Below are 22,842 nucleotides of genomic sequence, written 5' to 3'. Positions count from 1 at the left end.
CGGCAGATATTCCTGGAGCCCATCTCCAGCTGGGAAGACAGAGCTACAAATTCAGGGTGTTGGGTGTTTGTTAAGAGTATATGAACTCCAGGCACAAGCGCAAAGTGTCTCATGGGCTCTGGGTCGGGATGGGGAGGGACCCGTGCAACCTTTGGCCTGGGGCCCAGAGCCCGGCACAGGTAGCCTCAGAGGGAGGCAAGGAAGGAGGGCTCTGAGATTTCTCACACAGATGTTTCTAGGTGGCCGGTTGAGCCTGGGAGAGGGAGGCAGCCATGCTTTCTCACCACCAGGCTTGGCTAGGCTCTCTCGGTCACCACAGTTGTGTTCAGGGTCTTTGTGGGCAAGGGATTACGGTGGCTTCATAGCAGTGCCCTCTCCTTCACCTCCTTCTAGTTCTTTGGGCCTTTACTGGCCCTTTCCTAGCCCTTGCCTGAGGGCCAGCTAGGCCTCAACAGGCCTAGAAGTTCCTGCTGTGGTGGTGTGTAAATGGGTAGGGGTGGAGGTACTGTCTTTGTTAGGGCCTGGCCCCCTAGGGATGCAGCCCCCAGGGGCTCTAAGGCAGTTTCCCATAGGACTTCCTCCTGGCTTCTTTAAAGGGCCAGCGGAGAAAGCACAGGCCTCCTGTGAGTGAACACACACACACACAGTCACTCTGAGCTAGCCCTGGTTCAGACTCTGGAGGGTGAAAGAAGGACCCTAGCAAGCAACTTTTCCAGGCCTCTGGGGAGAGAAGGGGGCAAACCTGAGAGAAACTCCCTAGCAGGGGAGGGACAGCCTAGGGGTCCAAGAGAGTCTGGGCACTCTCTCTGTGGAGAATGGATGGGCCAGTGGGAAAGAAGAGTGCTAACAGTGCCCTGTGGCCAAAAAAAGGGACCAGTGGGAGAAGCAGAAATGGAGCAATCCCAGGAAGGGTTGAGGCAAGGTCCAAGGACAGGAGCCCCTCTGGCTTCTGTGGTCTCTTCCCTGCTGAGCCTCTAGGCCTCAGTGCACAGTGGAGACCTGGGCCCTCGCTCCCCCCCACCGCTGGGTGGAAGAGGGTTTCTGGCAGGGAAGCACGGGTAGGGGTAAGGTCGCAGAGATTTCTTCCTGGTCTCAGTTTCTCCGCCCTTACCAGTCCCCAGGGCTCTCCTCCTCACTGTGATTCTGGTGCTTTCTGGACCTTTTCCATCCCAGCAGTGGGGAGAAGGGAGTTTCCCTGGGCCTACAACGCCACACTTCCCCTCCCTCCTGTCTCTTGGGCTTTCGGGTGTCTGTGGCCAGGCTTGGAGCTAGGACCGGGGTCATATAAGCCCTGCCACAGGCCTGGCCGTCCAGCCTGCCCATCTGGCCTGGTCTGGCTGTGCCCTTTCCGTTTTCTGTGTGACAGTTTTACAGAGCATCCCCCAGTGTCTCTATGCCTTCCACAGCCCTCTTTCTGCTGGAGATTTAAAAGTTCCATTTAAACATCGTCTCCTCTTCCCACTTACACAGATAGCCTTTTCCCCCTTCAAACTATGTTCTCTTCCTTCTTTTCTTTCTCTCTTCTTTTTTTCCTGTCTTATAGGACAAATACTAAAGGAAGTAGGATATATACAACTGTGGCCTGAGAGCCTTGGCTGCCCCCACCCCTTCCTCTGTGCTGGAATTGGGGGGGAGGCTCTGCAGTGGGGGGATGGGCGGTCAGTCAGGTACCAAGGTGCCTCATCAACCCGGAAAGCTTTTAGTTTTGTTCCTAGGACTTTTCACCCCAGAAGAGGTCAGACAGCCAATCAGGAGTGTGCTCTACAGGGTCATGTGGTCCCCAGCAACCAATCAGTTCTGAAGTGTCCGGTCTCTTACTCACTCTCTCTTCCTCCTGCCTTCCCTCCCTCCCTCGCTCCCCATCACCCTTTTCAGCTCCAGGGTTTAGCATCTGTCAGATGCTGAGTGTTTTCCTTCTATGCCTAAATAATCTCTGAGGAGTCTTTGGCTTGTCCTCCCAGCTTCTCCCAAAGTTGTAACTGGGGTTCAGGTGTGGGGAATTGCTCTGGGTTATTCCTCTTCTCCAGTGTGCTCACATCAAAGCTGTGGACTTTGCGGACAATGTACCATAGGCTATGGAGCAGGTGTGGGCAGAAACTCTTAACCCAGAAATCAAATGCTGACTGTGATGATTTGCTAGCGTTTACTTCTGTCAAGTTCTGCTGATTTCCTGGGTGCAGGTTGGGTGATTCCAAGAGACATCTTTTGATTGATCTTTCTGGAAGTGCTCCAGCAGTCATTAGCTTTATCAGACTACCTCAGGCATGGTTGAGGAAGGGAGCAAAAATATGTCTTCTGAGGTTTGTACTTGGGACTTTGAGTTTGTTGAATAACTTGGAGCCAGATGAAAGAGAGGCTTAGGAAAAGAGTATATGCCCTGTCAGGACCCCATCCCCACTCCACCCCCATCCATAATAAACAGATTATGGATTTTTTAAAAAAGATTTTATTTATTTACTTATTTATTATTTTAAAAAGACAGAGAGAAATTGAGAGGGGAAGATAGAGAGGGAAAGAGACAGAGAGACATCTGCAGCCCTGCTTCAACACTCATGAAGCTTCCCCCTACAGGTGGAAACCAGGGCCTTGAACCCATGTCCTTGCACACTGTAATGTGTGTGCTTAGCCAGATGCATCACCACTTGGCCCCAACAGTTGATGGATTTGCTTAAGTGCCTCTTCAGTGCTTTAACAAGACTGTTGTTATAATTATTATAGACTAAGTGCTTATCTTGTGTCTTGGCCAATAGCTCTTAGAGAACATAGCTGCTGAGGGTGTGGGTTGTGGTGCTTGTGTTTACATGGGCCCTGTGGGGAAGGCACTGGGTGCAAAATCATTTCTGAACAAGAGGAGCTGATGGCACAGAGCGTGTACATGTTGTGACAGAAATACTGGTGTTTCCTGACTTGGGAAACATTTTGATTTGGGCCCAGAGCCAGCTCACTCACAGGTCTATGACCCAGGCATTCCCTTCCTTCAGTCTTAGGGCTTTGTAGAAATGAGAGTTAAGTATTTTTTTTTAGACACAAGATGAGAAGCAGAGAGGAGGAGAGAAACACCACAGCTCTGCTCTAAAGCTTGTGAAGCTTCCCTATGCAGGTTCTCCCATGTGGTGGTTGGGAACTTGAACCTGGCTTGTCAAGAATGGTAAAGTGTGTCATCTATGAGGAGCTCTATCTCTTGGCCCAGAAAGTTCATTTTTTTTCAGCTTGACCTCCCCTCTGCTCCCCTTCTCTTCCAGGTCTCCTGTCCTTGAAATGACTGGGGTGGGGGGAAGGGGCTCTCTGATGGATTGTGTCACTCAGATTACTGAGCCCTTCTCTGGGGCATGAAGGATGCAGGGATGGAACAGCCCTGTACCCCCTGCTTGTCCATTTTCTGGGTGGATCTGTTTTGGAGACAATCCCATAGGCCAGGTAAAAGAATTAGGACTAGAAACCAGAGAACTCTTCCTAGAAACTGAGTCCCCACTTTCCAGTCACCTCCTATTACTACAGCTCCATTTACTTCTTTTGTGAGTTGGAATTGAAACACACACACACACACACACACACACACACACACACATTAACCTGGAGAATAGTTTGGTAGTCTTGATGGGGGGGTTACTGTGGAAAGAAGCACTGAGAAGAGTTTTCATTGCCTCAGCCTCTCCTAATATCCAAGTAAAATGTCTCTGTCTGTCTCTCTTGCTTTCCCTGTTAGTTTTGGGATGGGTTTTTGTCCTGAATATTATTATCATTGTCTTCAATTCTATGCTTCATTCTGCTGACAAGATTAGCACCTCTCGGAGCCTCTTTTTTGGTGGGACTGGAGAACTTGGAGATGGAGAAGAAAGACTGTCTGGATTCAGAACTTCAAGTTAGGGCTTCGGCAAGGTCAGAGATTTAGTTTAACACGAGACTAGATTGTTAGAGTATCAAGGAGGTGACTTATTGGGTTCTTAGAATCTTGAATAGTATGTCTGTTTTGAAAAAACCCTCCCTGAGCTGCTTCTGTGGACCTCAGGAGCCTGAGGAAGTGGGGTCTTAGAGAGTACTCAGCCCCTGAGTCTTACAGAACTCTGTTCTCTGTCTCCCACTCCCAGTCCCAATACTCACCAAATGGCAAAAGAGGAACAGAGATATTCAGGATGACTCACTCTGTGTGTAGTGGAGGGGACAGAAGGCTGGGGGTGCCATTTAGAAATTAGGAAAGTTGGACTGGGTTGTGCTTGTTCATCTTCTGATGAGTAGACCTTAGAAGCTAGAATGCAAGCTTGAATGGAAGGTTCTAGACATGCTGGGGACCCAATGCTGGCAGGAGGTTATTTTTCGTTACCTGACATGTGTACAAAGGAAATGCTTCCATGATTTTTTAAAAGATTTATTTATTTATTTGAGAGAGAGAGATTGGGAATGAATTGAAACACCAGAGCATCATTCTGGCACATGCAATGCTGGGGCTGGAACTCAGAACCTCATTCTTGAAAGCCTAAGACTCTACCCACTGTGCCACCTCCCAGGTCACTTTCTTCATGAGCTGGGTAAAGCATGTGGGCTGCTGCTTGGTGAACCTTCAGCACTGGTGTGGCAGCAGCTCTCACAGAGCCAGCAGGCTGGAGTCTGCCCCAGAAAGATCCCTGCCTCTCCCAGCCCCCAGTACTAAATATCACGACACCTGAACACATGATATAGACATATGTGCCCGAAGTCAGGAGTCCAAAAAGGACTTAGTGAAGCAGACCTGCATCAGCTTTCCATTCCTTACCCTTCCCTGTCTTTCCTTCCTTCCTTCCTTCCTTCCTTCCTTCCTTCCTTCCTTCCTTCTTCTTTTTAAAAATATTTTATTTCAAGCCCCCAGCTCCCCACTTGCAGGGAGTCACTTCACAGGCGGTGAAGCAAGTCTGCAGGTGTCTATCTTTCTCTCCCCCTCTCTGTCTTCCCCTCCTCTCTCCATTTCTCTCTGTCCTATCTAACAAGAGGACATCAGTAATAACTACAACAACAAGGACAATAAAAACAACAAGGACAACAAAAGGGAAATTAAATTAAATTTAAAAATATTTTATTTATTTTAAGGAGATGGGAGAGAGGGAGAATGACCAGAGCAGCTTTGGTTTATGATGCTACTGGGAATTGAACCTGGGACTTTAGAGCCTCAGGCATGAAAGTATCTTTGCATAACCATTAAGCTCTCTCCCTGCACTACCACCCCCTTTCCCTTAGCCTGTCAGCTTCCAGTCTGGAGGCCACTTGTGTTCCCTTGTCATCCCTGCCCTCCAGCCCTGGATGATGTCTTAGTTTCTGTCTTTCTACCTTCCTGAGAGGCCAGAACCTTGAGGCAGCCCCACACAGATGGCAGCAGCCAGGCTCTTGGTAACCTTTGGTGTCTGTTGGCCTGTTGGGTTGTGGGGGGTTGGAAGGCAATGAAGAGCTAAAGGCCTGCTCCTGCTCTGATCACATGCCCTTTCCCCAAGGTCCCATGCTGAAACCACAACTCACTCCAAGCTGCTTTTTTTGCTCAGTAAAGAAAAATTTTAAGGGTGGTGTAGATAGCCTAATGGTTATGCAAAGAGACTCTCCTGCCTGAGGCTCTCGGAAGTCCCAGGTTCAATCTCTCACCCCCCCCAACCACCACAATAAACCAGAGCTGAGCAGTGCTCTGGTGTTTCTCTCTTTGTATTTCTCTCTCAAATATAAAAAAAAATAGTGGTCCGGGAGGTGGCGCAGTGGATAAAGCATTGTATTCTCAAGCATGAGGTCCTGAGTTCAATCTCTGGCAGCACATGTACCAGAGTGATGTCTGGTTCTTTCCCTCTCTCCTGTCTTTCTCATGAGTAAATTATTTAAAATAATAAATAATATTCTTAAAAAATTTAAGAGAAAATATACTTTCCCCCCCTTTATTGGGGGGATTAATGTTTTACATTTAACAGTGAATAGGATAGTTTGTACATGCATTACATTTCTCAGTTTTCCACATAACAATACAACCCCCACTAGGTCCTCTGTCATCCTTTTCCAGGACCTGTACTCTCTCCTCCCCCACCCACCCCAGAGTCTTTTACTTTGGTGCAGTACACCAACTCCAGTTCAGGTTCTACTTGTGGAAAAAAATACTTTTTTAATAGCCAACTTTCTAACTGGAAGTGTGTGTGTGTGTGTGTGTGTGTGTGTGTGTGTGTGTGTGAAGAAAGGGAGGTTCAGTTCCCTTATTTAGGATTGTGCCTCTCTCCTGTAGGCAGAGGAGGGGGGGGGGTGGGGACCAAGCTTTTATTGAGGGTGCTTTTCCTGTTGGGAGTAGAACTGGGTCATAAAAGCATAGAGGAGGCTGTTTTGATGTGGTGACTTCTCAGGAAGTGGCATCTGAGGTCTGGCTTTGTAAATCACTCTCCCCTAAAGTGGCCAGCTAGCAGGGATTACAGTCCCCCAGCCCACCTGGAGCCCCTCTTGGCCTCCCTTTCCCTCTAGTGAATCAAAAGAGGAAAATATGGAAACCTCTCAAAGTTTTCCACCTCTGATAAGCAAAAGTTCACCAATTACCCCCACCTACCCACCAAAGTTCCATCCAAAGTTCCAGATTAAAATAAAAAAATCACACCACCTTGTATTTCCTTTGGCCCAGGATGCCCTTGGTGCCTTAAGCCCTCAGTTCAAAAGGAACTGAATCAGTTACTTTACCTGGAGGTAGATTCTGATTTCGGGGTGTGTGTGTGTGTGTGTGTGTGTGTGTGTGTGTGTGTGTGTGTGTGTGTCTGTCTGCTTTCTTGAGGGGTGGGGTGGGAACAGGGGTGGGCTTCAGGTGGAGAAGGAAGGCAGAACTCATCAAGAGTGGAACTGGGAGTGAGGCAGGTAGAAGGTCCCCACCTAGACGCCAGCCATATTTGAGTTACATGACCTAGAGGGGTGGAGGGTGGGGGTGGAGGGAAATCTTTTCAGACCAGTCTCCAAACAAAACCATATCTTACCTCAGTGGCTCCAGTTTGTAACGTTAATGAACCCTCCTCTCCTACAACTACCCCAGTCTTCTAAGCCTTCCGCTGGAAAGCTGCGGGGGACCAGCCAAGCCCTCTCCTTCTTGGGCCACTTCAAGTCAATTCGCTTTCAGACTTTGGGGCTCCCATGTGTTGCAGCCAGAGAAACATACCTATAGGTTGGAAAGGACCCCGCAGAGTCTATGACTTCCCCAGGCCTCTTAGCACTGGTGCAAGCTCTACTTTACCGCCCTCAGTTTCCTGGAGGAGTCTGGGCTGGGACATCCCAAGCCCACAGAAACTAAAGAATCTCACTGATCCCTAAGACTCGGTGCATTTCTTTACAGAGAACTGGGCTGTATATGTGAAAAATGTATTTATAGATTTCCTACGCCTACATAACAGGATGTGTTTTACATCCCCTCTGCTCCACACAGAAGCACCGATTTATTGATCAGTAGATTTATAGATCGACAGTGAAGGCAGCAGTCTTCTGTTGGAACTCCTGTGTGTGCTCTACCAGTCTTTCTGTAGTGGTTGGATGTATACGCTGGGATGTACTGGTTCAACTCTCTCCAGACAGCGAGATAACTACTTGTATTTATTTTCTTTTAAGAAAAAAAAACCTACGCATATACATTGTTCACTCTCCGATATCATTTAGATATGCACAAGGGTTCCAATTCATAAACTAGCTACATACTGAAGCTACTTATTTAGAGATCTTTTATGGTCTTTGCGGTTTTGCTACAAACTTAAATATTTGAGCAAACATTTAGAGATGGCTCCATAACCCATATGTCTCTAGGCTGGGGCATAGCTCTTCCAGAAGGACTTAAACTTAAGGGATTTCTCTAGCACTGAATCCTTTCCTTTGTGATCTAGACAGATACCAGGTGAGAGCAGGTAGAGAGCAAAACAGTCTTCCAGATGTTTGATTATTCAAGTGAATGGTTCTATTGCTGCCTCCAAATCTAGTCTGCCCCTCCCCCCAAGAACACAACCTTTCTCCAGGTGGTCCCTGTGACCTGAAGTCCCGGTGCAGGCCAGACCTGCCCAGAGACTTAGTCAGCATGAGGGAGAGAGAAGAGTTCTGCTCTGGGCTCAGGCTAGAGAGGCTGAGTTGTGGCTTGAAAGGTCTCCATACACCCCTCCAACTGGGCCTCTACACTTTTGATGGAAAGATGTTCAAGTCTCTAACTTAAAAAAAAAAAAAACAATTGGGGGGGTATGCTACCCTTATGGTGCCAGGGTCCTTGCCGGCCCATCCGTCCCTCTTCCAGTTGTTCTGTGAGCCTGGGGCCCAATTAAGCAGCCGCCTCACTCTTGCAGCCGCTCTCGCTCTCTTATAGGCAGGGATGGATGCTTTGGCGGTTCCTGTATATCATTTCCAAGATTTTTTCTGTCCAACTCTTCGGCTCCTTTGGCTTCCGTGGCTTTGACTAATGATTGCTACAGATGCCAACGTCTCTGGAATCCTAATAGTCAGGCTGGCGAGACTCTGATTTACCCAGCAACATTGCTGCTGGGGGTGTTGGTGGGGGCGGGAGAAGAGGTTGGGAACACTGGGGCTGGGGTGCTGTCTGTCCAGGGATGGGGAGAAGGTTCGGAACAAGTCAAATTTCACAGAACTTCTCCCCCCATGTGAACGGTGTCCCCAGCTCCTTCCTCTCCCTCAAGGGTTGGGGGTTTCTTCATCAAACGCAGCTATTAGCGACTCTGCCTGGCTGGACAGGATCAAAGCCGGAGCCCGACGTGTGAGAGAGTAATCAGAAGTGTTTATTAGCTGTAAATAGAGGCGCCATGAAGCGAATCCCCAAGGTTTAAGGGGCAAAGTGAGACTCTTCTAGAGGAGAGAAAGGGTAGGAGCCGGCCTCTATAGCGGTGAAGGGGGTCTTTTCTTGATTTCAGTGGTCACTCAATCTCATAAATAAAAAAGTTCTCCCCCCTTCCCCTCTCTCCTCCTCACCTTGGGGTCTCCACGCTGTCTGGGCGATGTTCAGGGCTGCCCTGATGTGGGTGCCTGGGGCCACCTCCAGATGCCAGTGTGTGCCCCCCCCCCCCAGCGGCTCTCCGTGGGTCTGGGGTGGCGTCTAGTGCCGGGGATCTGCGGCGCAAACTTGCTGCGGGGTCTGTTGATCCGCTCGCCCGGCTCGGTCAGGTCTTGGGGGACAGCGGGCGACGCGCCCCTAGAGTCCGCAGCCCGCAGCCCGCCGGACGCGGCCCGGCCTCCTTGCGGCCCCGGGCACGGGCTCCCAGCGTGAGGGTCGGGTCCCCGCGGAGCAGAGCCGCTCGGGAGGCGAGTGGGCGCAGCGGCCTCAGCCCGCTAGCTCCCGGCAGCCGAGCGCCAGCCCGCCAGCCCGCAGCGCCGCAGCACCGCGCAGGCCCGCGGCCGGAGGACCATTTCCCTGAAGTGTAGGGCGAGGCCGCAGCGGACCCTGATCCTGCGCTACTCCAGCCTCTCAATTACTGCCCTCCAGCAGGAAAAAAAGAAAGAAAGGAAGAAAAGAAAAGAAAAGAAAAGAAAAGAGAAAAGAAAAAAGGTGTGTGGGGGGATTTAAACAGTCGGAGGCAGAGGCGTCCCAAAACGGCCAAAGCGAAAATCAATCACATAATTAAAACGGGGAAGAGGCGAGGCTGAAGCTAGGGGCCGAGGATGCTGAGGGCACTGCCAGACCACAGCCGGGGCGGCAGGCCCAGGGGCCGCTGGAAGTTTGACGTAGATCTTGGGGCATCCCCGCTAGGCTGGGATGGGAAGCAGAGCAGGCCAGGGCTCCTCTCCCAAGCTGGATTCTGGAGCCAGCGATGGCCCCATTCTGGGGCTCCCCCATTTTTGTGGGGTTGTGGCCTCCAGGTTCAGGGTTGCTCCCCCAGGCACCAGTGGTGGCACGGATCTGTCTGGGCAAGTGTTGAGGGCTGGGTCTAGGGAGCACCAAGACCAAGACGCTACCTCTGGGTTGGACGGGGCAATGTAGGGAGATGGCACCCTAACTTCAGGCATCTGAGTAGAGCCCATCACCTGGGTTTCCCATCACCAGGGGTCTAGACTGGCTTCCATATAAAGACCCAGGCTGGGAAGGGAGCTGGGAGGTGGGGGGCACATTCAAGAGGGAACTTGAGGCTAAACAGACTCAGACTGAAGCCCTTTGGGCAGGGCAGGGAAAGGGGCAGCTCCTGGGAGCCAGGGGAGGATGGTCTTGTAATTGTGGAGGTTAATGGTGGTGACTGTCTGGCTGGTGGTAGTCAGTCCCATGCTGTCCTCCCCCCAAAAGTCAAGGGTGCTTCAACTTGATGTGATTGGGAAGAATAAAATGACCTTCCCTCACTTCTCTTGCCCTCTTCCACTCCTTTGCAGTTCCAGAAAAAGAGAAACCTTTTAAGATCCGCCATCACCCCCATCCTGTTTCTGTTTCCTCCAGTTCCGCTAACATTCACCATCTCTCCCAGAGCATCTCTGTCCTGGTGAGCGAGCTGAGCTGGGGTTTGACTTGCTGGCACCTTGTCCAGTGAATTCATAGCTTCCTGGGGATTCTGTGTCTGACCCTGGAGGAGACCTAGGACTCTCTTGCCTGCTCCAGGGAGTCCTTCCTCTGTCCTTAGCCTCCTTGGTCCTGCCTGCCTGACTCCAGAGGCACCTGACAGTTCAGGGAGCAAGTACAGATCAGGTTTTTTTGAGATGCAGCCCCACCCCCTAAAGGGTTCTCAGATTTAGCTTGGCTCCTTAATTCTGGGGTGCACCAGGCACAAGCCATCCTAAAACTAACCCAATTCCTTGGTCTTTCAAAACCAGTATTTAGGCTTCTTAAAAAAACAATAAAAGTCTTTCTCCCCCTCTAATGGGAAAGTTTAGGTGACACAGTTCCAGCAGCACAAAAGTCTTGCAGCCATAAGTCAAATTCTTAACTGACAACAACAATAGTGATAATAATAATGATGACAGTGTGAACCAAAGGGAGAAAGGGACCCTGCCAGTCCAAGTTTTGGGGGTGTGTGGAGTGGAATAACTCAGCAGCCTTGGATGGGAATGGGGTTCTGCATGGCCAGGATGAGCAAGGAAGGGGGTGGGGAACCCAACCTCTAACTAACAATTTCTCCAGCATAAAAATGAAACATCAAATTCGTTAGCCCAGGGCCTTCATTTTTCCCCTTCTACATTATAACTAGTTATTGAACTCACTGGAAGATCTAAAGGCCATTTGCGAAGAGACAAATTTCAATGGAGTTTCCCCATCAATAACCCCATGGCAGTGACCTATTGGAACAAGTCAAACACCCGAGGTGAAATGCAGGTCACTCTGTCTAACCAATATTAAAATGCGGCCACTTTTTAAAAAGCCACTTTAAACGAGATTTAAGGAAAATTGAATTCCAAGGAAGGGAAGGCAAGGTGGGGTGAAATCCATGAGAGGACCTTGCCTATGGTCTTGGAACAAACAGGAGAAATTTATCTTTAATATTTTAAAGGGGGACAAATTAACATTCCATGATTGCTTTTTTTTTTTTTTTTTCTCAGACTATAAGCGATTCCAGGAGAAGGAAGGAGGGGGAAAAAAAGGTTGAGTATTTTTTCTGGTGACACATCCGGCTTATTAAAATCATTTTAGACCAATCCATTACTTTTACTGACAAGAGAGTTAAGGAAAAAAATCAATTAAGCATTTGCATATTCTTTTGCATACATTAGCCCTGCCGACTGGCTTTAGGAATGGACACACACACACACACACACACACACACACACACACATATACCATCCACGCACAAATGGGGTAAGAGTCTGGGATTAGTGTGGCAGTTCAAGTAGCTTGGAGAAAAAAATAAAAATAATGACTTATTGCCTACCATCTAAAAGTCAATTTATTTGAAGGAGAGAAAAGAGATACGGTACATTTTTTAATCTATAAAACAACAGCAAAACACATACACACCACCATACACACACACCTTACATACATACAAAACAAAAAACAAAACAACAACAACCACACACACACACAACACTCAAAAGCCCCTGCAGTGCTGAAGGGGGGGTATGTGATTCTGATGTTTCCTCCTCTTGCTCTCTGAGTCCTGAGTTGGCTCTCCCATTAATTTTTTTCTCCCTAGGAAAATAATCCAGGGAGTCTGAAGGATGAGATTTTCATGCAGCACAGAATCTGTGGAGCCGCTGAGGTCTCTCAGCCAGCAGCCTGCTCCTGGGGCGGGGAGGAATATGGGTTATCCAACGGTCAGTATGGTAATCTAGGCACAATAAGGCCTCCAACACAATGGACACGTATTTTTCTTCAGCAGTGTCAGAAGGGAAGCGCTTTGTACTGAGCCATGTTTCCAAAAGAGAAACCAGATCTCGAGATTTGGGAGAGGGTTAGGGGCTCTTGCAGAATGTTTGGGTGCTGGCAAATGATGGTCAAGATTAAAAATAAAATTAAGTAAAATTGGGACAGAGAGAGGTGAAGCAGGGACCTTTGAGCTGGCTAGGCAGAAGGCTTGCACAAAAGGAGAGAGGACCCCGTACTAGGATCCAGCACAGGCAGGAGCCCAGTCAGGACCCCCATCTCCACCTAAACCAATACAAAGGGTAGGAGCTCTTGGAATGGATTTTAGCTCTGTGTTTATAAGAATGTCCAGGTGAAAGTGTGTATGTGTGTGTGTGTGTGTGTGTGTGTGTGTGTGTGTAGTAGAGTCTGGCTTGCTATTTTTTCCTTAGTGGCTTCTTTGCTGTGAAGCCCAAAGAATTTTCATTTTTATTTTATTATTATTATTATTTATTATTATTTTGTAAATGATGTAGATGGGTGTGACAAGCTTGAGGCATTTCACCTTCTGGATGGATATGCATGTCAAATTAGTCTTGCAAACTGGAGGATGAAAACCCTGCATATTTAGAGCTGTGCATGGCGAGATGTCAGATTTTAATAAATATGGAGAGTATGGAGGCATATGTACTTGTTAGCCGTAAAAGCTAAAGACAAACTTGAAGGCCAGTGGAAGACTCTCAGTAGTGCTCCCACAGGCTGGGCTTGGCTGGGTTTCTAGCTCCTGCTTCCTGGTGGGTCCCACCTGCAGAAGCTCAGGCCCCTGGGATGGGAGTGTAGGATGGGCAGTGTCTGGGAAGGACTCCCAAACAGACCCAAGAACCTAATGAAGGAAAGAGAGTTGCAGCTCTCTCTGGGAGGAGGGGAGCCAGGCTAAGATCTCACCTGGCCAGGTGTGGCAGAGGCTCTCCTGGCTGCCAGCAGTAGGGGGAGGGGCAGCCCATCCAGATGCAGGCCCAGAAAGGGGGGCGGGTAGGGGCTAGGGCTAGAGGATTTCTCCTCTCCCATCAATCCTTACCCTTCCATTCTAAGAGAACACCCTGGAACTTGGGTTCTGACTGGTCAGTCTGGGGCTTGAGTTGAGACTTTTTATTTAAGAAAGTATTCAGCATTGGCTTCCCTTTACCTCCTTCCAGCCACTTGGAATTACCAGCGTCCCCCCCCCCCAAAAATACTAAAATTCAAAGCCTTACACAGTCCACAACTAGCAACTCAAAGCAGCCATCTCATCCTCTTTACAATTTCAAGTTCCCCTTCCAGTCAAACCAGCCAGCCCTTTCCAGAAGTCTCCCAAGTCAGTCATGAGTGGGCAGCAAGTCTGGGCATCTCAAGGAAGCCTTAGTCCACCTCCAGGGGATTCCTGCTCACCCCACAACCTGCTGATGGGGGGGGGGTACAGTCTTTTTAGAGGAACATATCTAGAGAACCCCATCCCTGAGACCTGGGGAGCCTGGGGTGAGTGTTGGGGCACTGGAGGAGGGGAGTCCAGGCACCCCTGTCCTTCTAGCCCTTAGGGCGAACCCTTATTTGAAGGTGGGGACCCTCTGCTGTAGACCAGAGGTGAAAGGAGACAGAATGGGAACCTCCAGCCTCCCTCTCACAGGGGCTTGATTTTTTTCTTCCCTTTCCCTTCCTCATTCTCTTAATTGCAGATGTTCTAATTAAACCCTCAAATAGTTGTTATGCCATTTTAAAAGGTACTTATTCAAGTGTCAACCAGGCTGGGCTGGGAGGAGGCAGCGTAGGGTGGCGAATTAAAGGTAGATTGACTAATCAGGGCGGCGATCATAATAATAAAATCAGAGGGAAAAAAATCACATTACGACTTTTCGTGGAAAGGAGGGAGCAGGCAGCCAGCGGCCGCCAGCCCAGTGCCGCTGCCGACACAAAGAGTGCGGGCTATTCCGCGAGACTGATTTATGACGTTTTACAGCCCTATAAAAGCTGTAGCGACGAGGCAAGCGCTCCTACCACCGCTGGCAGATTTAGTCTAATAAATAAAACATAAACAGTTAACTTTATGTGTCACTTTTATTGTTATCAAGTAAAATATAGCTGAGCCCGGCAAGCTATGATTTTAAACTATAATTGTTATCAAGTACAACAAGGGGACCCGGCTCCCTCCCTGGGCTCTCCCTTCTGCCACCCCCCCCCACAACTATGAGTTATGGGATCAGTTAATTGGAATCGGTGGCATGAGGCGGCCACCCGAGCTGGGGGGGGGGGTGTTCTGGAAAGCAAACCTTCCCACCCACTCCCAGCCCTCCAGGGTATTCCTGTGGGTGGGTGAGTGAATGGGTAGGTGGGGGTGATTGAAATGAGCTGGGGACCTCCAAGGCCCACCCTGCTTCCCCAGTGTGGTAAGCTAGCCCCTGGGTTTCTGCAAGGCCTCCTAGAGCTGGCCCTGGGGAGGGCCTGTTTACATGTAAACGCATAGTGTTACATACATACAGCAGCCTGGCCTGGCCTGGCCTGGCCGGAAGCAGGCTCTTCTCCCCAGGCAGGCCGGGTCTGCCCTTTGTGGGGATGGAGGGAGCAGAGCTCCCAGGCCAGGGCTGGGCACCATGGCTGGCACTGGCCTGTGGCAGCCACTGTCCTCTTTGCCCAGGTTCCTTGGGAAGCAGCTTTGAAGGAAGTTGTCAGCAAGCTGCAGGTAGACAGTGTGGAGAGGGACAGGGCAGCCTGTAGCAGAGTGCCTGGGCCCTGGGCTGGGTCAGGGAGGGCCAGCATGTCCTCAGGGGAGGTGGGCAAGGCTTCTGAATTCTGCTTTTGCCAGCCACTTCTGTCTCTCTTCAGTGGGGGGGGGGGCAACTCCCCAGGCCTCCAGCAATGACATCAGAATCCTCTGCATCCAGCTACCTCTACCTGCCCTGGTTCAGCCAGGATGGCCTTGCCTGCCCCTTGGCCAGAGGGCTGCGTGAGTGTGGACAGGGAAGGGAGCTCGACACTGGGGTCCTTGGATGGATGGGGGGGGCACTGCCAGCTCTCCAGCCTCCAGGGCTCGACCTGTGCCCCTCCCCATCCAATCTCCACTCCAGTCCACATTCAACTTCCTCTTCCTGTGAAAGCCGGGCGCTGCCAACTGACCTCCACCGCCTGAGACGGAATGCGAAGAATGAACACTTCTGTAAAGGCCTGGAGACCTCCGCAGAGTTCTGAGCCCCAGTCTCACCACAGCCTCCCCAATGCCCAGCCTTGCAAGGGAAGCTGGGGGCTTCCCATCTCTTTTTGCAGGGGGGCTGTCAGTCCGCGGAGATGGTACTGGGGACCCCCGCCCTTGCCAGACAACCCCCCATCACCACCACCACCACCACCCCCAGCAGCAGCACCACCACCAGCACCACACACACACAAAAATTGGATACATTTTGAATAAAGCGATTCGGTTCCTTATCCGGGGACTGGATTGCTCCGTGTGATTGGCCGGTGGAGTCACATGGTGAAAGTAACTTTACAGGGTCGCTAGCTAGTAGGAGGGCTTTATGGAGCAGAAAAACGACAAAGCGAGAAAAATTATTTTCCACTCCAGAAATTAATGATCATGAGCTCGTATTTGATGGACTCTAACTACATCGATCCGAAATTTCCTCCATGCGAAGAATATTCGCAAAATAGCTACATCCCTGAACACAGTCCGGAATATTACGGCCGGACCAGGGAATCGGGATTCCAGCATCACCACCAGGAGCTGTACCCACCGCCGCCTCCGCGCCCCAGCTACCCCGAGCGCCAGTACAGCTGCACCAGCCTCCAGGGGCCGGGCAGCTCGCGAGGCCACGGGCCGGCCCAGGCGGGCCACCACCACCCCGAGAAAGCCCAGCCGCTCTGCGAGCCGGCGCCGCTCTCGGGTGCCTCTGCCTCCCCGTCCCCAGCCCCGCCAGCCTGCAGCCAGCCAGCCCCAGACCATCCCTCCAGCGCCGCCAGCAAGCAGCCCATAGTCTACCCCTGGATGAAAAAAATCCACGTTAGCACGGGTAGGCAACTTTGGTTTTTGCTCTCCCCCCTCCCTCCCCTCGGCCCTGGCGCTCCCCACCCTCCCTGGCCCCCTCTGCCCCCCGTCCTCTTTTCTCTCCTTCCCCCCCCCCCCTCTCTCTCTCTCCAGGAGCGACTCTGGGTTAGCACAATTGAACTGGATTTACGAGCGAGAATGGGTAATTACATCCCCCATAAATTTTATGGCTTAGCTACTCTGGGCAGTCCGAGCCATGTGCTGCGATCTGTTATGTATGTGTGAAAACTATGCTAGCTTTCTAAGGGCGTATAAATAATTCAGTGTCGTTACAATGAGGATCCCCCTCTTATTACACTACAAAGTCTCCAGTTCCCTTCAACTTCTTTATAACCCATTTATTTAGCTTGATGACTTCATTCCCACCACCCCTCCTCGGGTTCCACAGAGGAGCTGAGGATGGGGTGAGCCTGGAGGGTTGGGGGGAGCCTGCTGCCTCTGAACCCCACTATTTGCTTTTCCCCTCCCCCCAGTGAACCCCAATTATAATGGAGGGGAACCCAAGCGCTCGAGGACAGCCTACACCCGGCAGCAAGTCCTGGAATTAGAGAAAGAGTTTCATTACAATCGCTACCTGACCCGGAGGAGGAGGATCGAGATCGCCCACTCGCTGTGCCTCTCTGAGAGGCAGATTAAAATCTGGTTCCAAAACCGACGCATGAAATGGAAGAAGGACCACCGGCTCCCCAACACCAAAGTCAGGTCAGCGCCCCCGGCAGGCGCTGCGCCCAGCACCCTGTCGACAGCCACCCCGGGTACTTCTGAAGACCACTCCCAGGGCGCCACGCCGCCCGAGCCTCGGGCCGAGGACATCACCAGGTTATAGAACGCAGCACACCCTCCCCTCCCCGCGCCGCCCTCTCCTCACACACAAATTGACTCTTATTTATAGAATTTAATATATATATCTATATATTTTTTGGTTCTTTTCTCGCTCCCTCCCACCTTAGTCCTTGTCCATTCCAAAACAAGACTCACCAGATAAACAACCATCCCCCTCCTTCTCTCCCTCCTCCCACAACTAAGGACCCTTGTAAGCATGTGATGTTGTCTTAGCATGGTACCTACTGGGTTGTTGTTGTTTTGTTTTGTTTTTTTTCCAAAGGCAATTTTTTGGGGGGTATTTATTTTTTAAGGAAAAAAAGCTACAAAAATTATATATTGCAAGGTGCGATGGTCTGGTTTGGGTGAATTTCAGGGGGAAATGAGGGAAAGAAAAAAGGAAAGAGATTTTTTTTTTCTTTAAAGCCAGTCCTCCTCCTCCTCCTCCTCTCCTTCCTCCTCCCCCTCTCCCCTCTCTATCCTTAGGCCTTTTGCATTGAAAATGCACCAGGGGAGGTTAGTGAGGGGGAAGTCATTTTAAGGAGAACAAAGCTATGAAGTTCTTTTGTATTATTGTTGGGGGGGAGTCAGGAGGAGAGGGGAAGACATCAGACAAAGCTAAATGCATCTGGAGAGCCTCTCAGAGCTGTTCAGTTTGAGGAGCCAAAAGAAAATAAAAATGAACTTTCAGTTCAGAGAGGCAGTCTGTAGGTAGAGTCTCCCTCCCTTCTACTCCCCACCTTGGTCATTGTGTTTTTGGACTGAATTTCCTTGATTATTGTAAAACTTGCAATAAAGAATTTTAGTGTCGATGTGAAATGCCCCGTGATCAATAATAAACCAGTGGATGTGAATTAGTTTTACGTCAGTGTCTGATGGTTTCTTTTGATCCCCCTCCTCCTTCTGGCCTGGTAACATCCCTCCTTTTCTGTAGTTGCCTAAGTTTACTCTAAGCAAACACACCATTCCCAACTCTCAACTCTAGTCTCCTGAAAGGGGGCTGGGGCAGGAGCTGCTCAGAAGAGGGGGTGGAGAAGACAAGGACTGGTTCCTCCTGCCCCTTCCCTTGGAGTCTGCAAAGAGCCCAAAGTCTCCTGGGGGGACTCATAGTACAGCTTGAGGAGGGGAGGGAATTTTTACTTTTCTCTAGTTAGAATAGGTGCCCTCTTTTTGTCTATTTCTCTCTCCTTACATCTCCCTCCTCTTGGCTAATTTTTGAGGTTAGTTTAGGGAAAAGGAAAGGAAAAGAGTTCACTGGAGACGGGGGTAAAGGAAATTGACTTCCTCACCTCAATATGCATGTTATCCTCATAAGAAGAAAGATTTGATTCTGAAGCAGCAGAGCAACCTGACCTGTTGAGAAGGCTTCTCTGTTTGTTTAGACTTAGAAAGAAGGGTGAAGTAGAGGCCAGAGGCCTGGGAGGCCTCCTTGCATGGACAGGCCTCAAAGTGTGATGCCTGGTGGAACTTCTCTCTCTCTCTCTCTCTCTCTCTTTTTATTCCCCAATCTCCAACTTTTACTGTGGGCCTTCCAGGTGAGAAAAGGCACTGGGAGAGTCCGGAGTCACCCTCTTCCCTTAGTTCTAAGGTCCGATCAAAGCTTTGGGAGGGGGGTGGGGGGAGCCAGAGTGAGGCTCTCTTTATACAAAGAAGAGACAAAATAGTTTTTAATTGTCTCCTTGGGGCTTAAAAAAAAAGAATAATCTGGTCTGGATTACTTGAATGATTAATTTAAAGCAAGCCTCTCAATTGCCTCTGGTCTCTCAAACCAGGCCCTGTGCTAGGCCTGCTCAAATTGGTGCTTGTTCAATGGAAGAAAGTAAGTGTGTGTGTGTGTAGGGGCAGTTAGTCAAAGTCTCAGACAGTTTATCTAAATTTTAGCATGGAGGGCTATCAGAAGAGAGGGAGGAAAGAGCCATAGAGCGCAGGGTGTCTGGGTACACTCTTCCTTACTCCCTAGATTCTATTGTGAAGGGGGTGACAGAGCCAAGTCATGGCAATCTGGCTGCTGTGCTTTGAATCCATTTCCCCTTGAGCCATTTGCAGGCTGGTACTTAGAGTGAAGTGTGAGTGTGTGTGAGTGTGTGTGAGTGCGTGAGTGTGTGTGTGTGTGTGTGTGTGTGTGTGTGTGTGTGTGTTGGGGGAATCACTTGGTCCTAAAGGTCTACTTTCTCCTCCCTCAATGGTGCCCAGGAGACAGTGAAACAAGCTGCTTACAATGTGGGGAGGCAGGGTCAACAATTATCTGCAGTTATTCTGTATAACCAAGTGAATTAGGGGCCAAGTCTGATGAGAGTGCCTATGGGTTAGAGAAAACAGCCTTTGGGGGCAGGGGAAGGGGGTAAGATTTGAGGGATGAGACCTGGGTGTCTTTTTCAATCCAAAAAGGAAGCTATAAAGGAACAGAAGGAGCACAGTCCTCTTCTAACTTTGCACATTTGGTCTTAGGGGGATTTATTTCCTCTCTTCCCAGAGTGGATGGAAGAGATGAGAAAACAAGGAGAGGGAACATCACCCTAGTTTATGTCCTAAGCTTCTCTCTGAACTTGCTGAAAGGACTTTCTTTCCTTCCTAAAAATTAGCAACCTATAAGGATTGGCATAGCTATTTTATTTCCCTCCCCTACCCACCAGTTATTCTCTATTTTCCTGACCACCTTGATCTGACAAATCCTAATTCTTGACAAATACAATGAAATGTGAACACTTTCCATTTGTGTCTCTGGAGGTCTGGGCCTGTGACCTTCCTCCTAAAGGGCCCCATTTTCTCCAGTACCCTCCAAGGTTCTCTTTGCCTGGGACCTGGCCACATAGCATGGGACTAGGCTGCAGGAGTGGGGGACAGGATGGGTCCTGGGGAGCAGCCTGGGTGGGGTCCCTAGCTCTCAGGCTCCTGTTCCAGGCTGCTGGTCCACCCAAGACTGCTTCAACCTCTCTGAGAGTCTTACTTTACTCAAGTTGGGCTGAGCTGAGGGGGACAGGCTGGAGGGGTGGGGGTACGCAGCCCAGGTTCACGGGGAGGACACTGCATTTTCTCTCTCAGCGCCTTTATATTCCGCAGCCAGCGCCTCTGACCTCTCCCCCACCCCCATCTCTGACCCTCTGGAACCAGCCCAGGCTCAGCCCCTGGTCTCCAGATAGGATGCCACTGCTTTTGTGGGGCTGGGGATTCCTTGCCCAGAGTAATGGGAGAGGCGAGGCGCATGAATGCCGGAGAGCACATTGTATCTCGCTCTCACTCCGTCAATGGCTAAGTGAAAAGAAGACTGAGGGAAAAGCGACACCAACCTTCTAAGGGCCTTCTCTCCAAAAGAGCCCTATGGGTCAAACCCTTTTGCCATGTAAGTAGTTAGCACTCAGACTGCTCTGCTGGAGGTGGGGGGGGCGGGCGGGTGGCAAGGGGCACAGCAGTTTCAATGTGCTATCTCTGTTTGCCATTTGATTTTTAGCTCAACTCTATGTCTTGAGGAGGGGAGGCTGGAGAGCCAGTTATGAATGGAAGGACTTTGCTTGGGGTGGTGGTGGTGGTGACTGGGGATGGAATTTCAGTGCTGAGGTGCTTACCTGGGGGGAACAGGGGGTAAAACAAACTTGGTTCCAAACTGAGAGTGAGAGAGCCTGGGGAAGGAACTTTGTCTGAGGTCTCTCACTGCAGTTGGGATGAAGTTTCCTGCAAAGTTTTCTCCACAGTGTGTGTGTGTGTGTGTGTGTGTGTGTGTGTGTACACTTGGCTTATTGAAATCCAGAGACATCTTCTTGCTGTTCCATGATGTGTGTGCACGCTCATTTGGGGGTATGGGATGAGGAGATAAAAGATTAAGGATTCTTCATAGCTGGGGGGGGGGGGGTGTCAGTGCCCTGCCCTCTACTAGGGCTGGTGTGTGCTTTTAGAGATCAGGGGAGACTGACTTTAAGGGGACCCTAAGATACAGGGTGCTGTGAGTGCCAGGATATGTGCACAGGAGAAGCAGTGTGCTGGGCAAGTCCACCAGCATCCTCGCTGCTCTCTGTCCCATCCAGGGGAGCATGGTGGTGCCCTCACAAAGTTGCCTCTGGAATTTTTCCAGATCTTTGCAAAGCGAAGTGTAATGACCATTCTCAGCCTTGAGAACAGAGAAGGGGGAATCCCCTGCCTCCAGCAGCCACCAGGGCAGAAAGAATATTTATGACCTCTCTGGATATCATTACCTAAGAATACAATTTTATGAACTTCCTAATCTGTCCGCTTGATTTATCTGGATGGGCAGGGGACCAACATAAACATTTGGGGGGGGGGGAGAGATTTAAGAGAAGAAAAATCCTTTTCCTTGGACTGATGTTTCTGACGGAACTTGCCAGCTCCCCTCAGCCCGTGGTCTGCAACCTCTTGCTGGCCTCCTTCAGCATTTCTCTGGCCTTTGGCGACTTCACAAAGCATAGCTTTTGCTGCCTCTGGATAACTGAACATGATATCGGGTACTGTTGGGACCAGAGAACAGAGGGGGTTCCCACCACCTAGCATTCTGGGCAGTATCAGGAGTCAGGATCCCTCTTGCAAGTGAGAAGCAGAAAGAACCTAAAGCCAGTCCTGAGGAGAGCTCACTGCCCTGGCTCCAGGAGCTTTTCCTCACACCGGGCTTGCCCTCTTCTCCCCAGGATTTTTTCTCTCTGGTGTCAGCTCTGGAGACTCCTTAGAAGACTGGTGGGTGCAGACAAGGAGCCCACATCCACCAAGCAGGGGTGCTGGCCTCTGTCTCCTGCTTCCTACAGGCCAGGCGGAGAAAGCAGGAGGCCAGGCCAGGCCAGGCCAGGAAAGGTGGGCAGGGTCTTAGAGTAGGTATGAGGGTGCCAAGGGCAGCAGAGATTTCACAAGCAGGAAGGCACAACTCTGAATTTCTCGCCTACAGCAGCAGTTACATTGACAGGTAGGGAGGACCTAATGCTTAGGGGGCGTTGGGTTTTATCTGTCTTGGCTATCCTCGGTCCTCGGGGAAGGCATCTCCTCTGCTTGTTCCTTCCAGCTTCGGTCCTCCCAGCATTGGGGATCCGGAGAGCCAGGTCGGTTGGAACTTCCGGGAATCAGCCCTAAAGCGAGCTTGCAGGAGGCCCTGCCCCACAGAACCCAGCCCCCGGGGAGGCTCAGCGCGCAGTCCTCACCTGAAGGCCGCAGCTGCCCTGCTCCGGGCGGCGACCCGGGCCCAGGAGTGGAGCGAGGGGGCGAGAGGCCGCGGGCGGTGCGGCAACTCCTCCCGGGTGCAGACCTCGTCGGCCCCGGGCGCGGGGTCGCCTGCAGCTGGGTCACGACCTCGGCAGGGAGCGCGGACAATGGGGCGCGGGGCGGGGGCCAGGCTGCGGGGCGGTGAGCGGGTTCACTGAGCGGTGAACTCCGCTCCACCTCCGGGGCTCACCGCATAGCCCCAGCTCCCTCTCCCGCAACTGCCAGTTGTTTTCGGAGGAACACAGCCGTGAGCACCACCAACAAAGGTTAAGAGGTGAAGGGAAATTGTCTTCCCATTGCAGAAGGAGGCAATGGGATGGTGTCAAGGCTTGTGTGGTGACTGAGAGGAGAGGTCTGGTGATTCCCCAAAACCGCATTCCCAACTCAGCAGACCCCCAGGTCTCGCCTACAGCTTTCTTGGTCAGAGTGATTTCAGGCCTCCTCCTCCCACCCTAAATCTGGGCCCTGGCCTTTGTCTCTAGGTACCACTGCGGGATTAGGGCTCCCACAGAGGCAGGAGAGCTCTCCAGCTGGCCAGGCAGGG

General features: G+C 50.8%; 1 protein-coding gene across 3 annotated transcripts in view; it reads left to right on the top strand.

Annotated features, from left to right (window-relative positions):
* The window catches only part of HOXC4 (homeobox C4), a 38,810-nt gene extending 20,845 nt beyond the window's left edge, over window positions 1-17,965 (top strand). For 2 of the 3 annotated variants that reach the window (XM_060195211.1, XM_060195212.1), the window contains exons 2-3: window positions 15,068-16,245; window positions 16,754-17,965. In XM_060195211.1, the coding sequence (XP_060051194.1) occupies window positions 15,807-16,245; window positions 16,754-17,106 (792 nt within the window). In that variant the 5' untranslated portion in view covers window positions 15,068-15,806 and the 3' untranslated portion in view covers window positions 17,107-17,965. Of the gene's footprint in view, window positions 1-9,486; window positions 16,246-16,753 lie in introns of those variants that run through there. The other variant, XM_007518153.3, reaches the window with a different exon arrangement.
* The last annotated feature ends 4,877 nt before the right edge of the window (window positions 17,966-22,842 follow it).

This window comes from Erinaceus europaeus, chromosome 7 (assembly GCF_950295315.1).
Source record: "Erinaceus europaeus chromosome 7, mEriEur2.1, whole genome shotgun sequence".
NCBI classification, from domain to species: Eukaryota; Metazoa; Chordata; class Mammalia; order Eulipotyphla; family Erinaceidae; genus Erinaceus; species Erinaceus europaeus.
The sequence above is the reverse complement of the archived record's forward strand: the minus strand, read 5'-3'. Positions and strand labels throughout refer to the sequence as shown.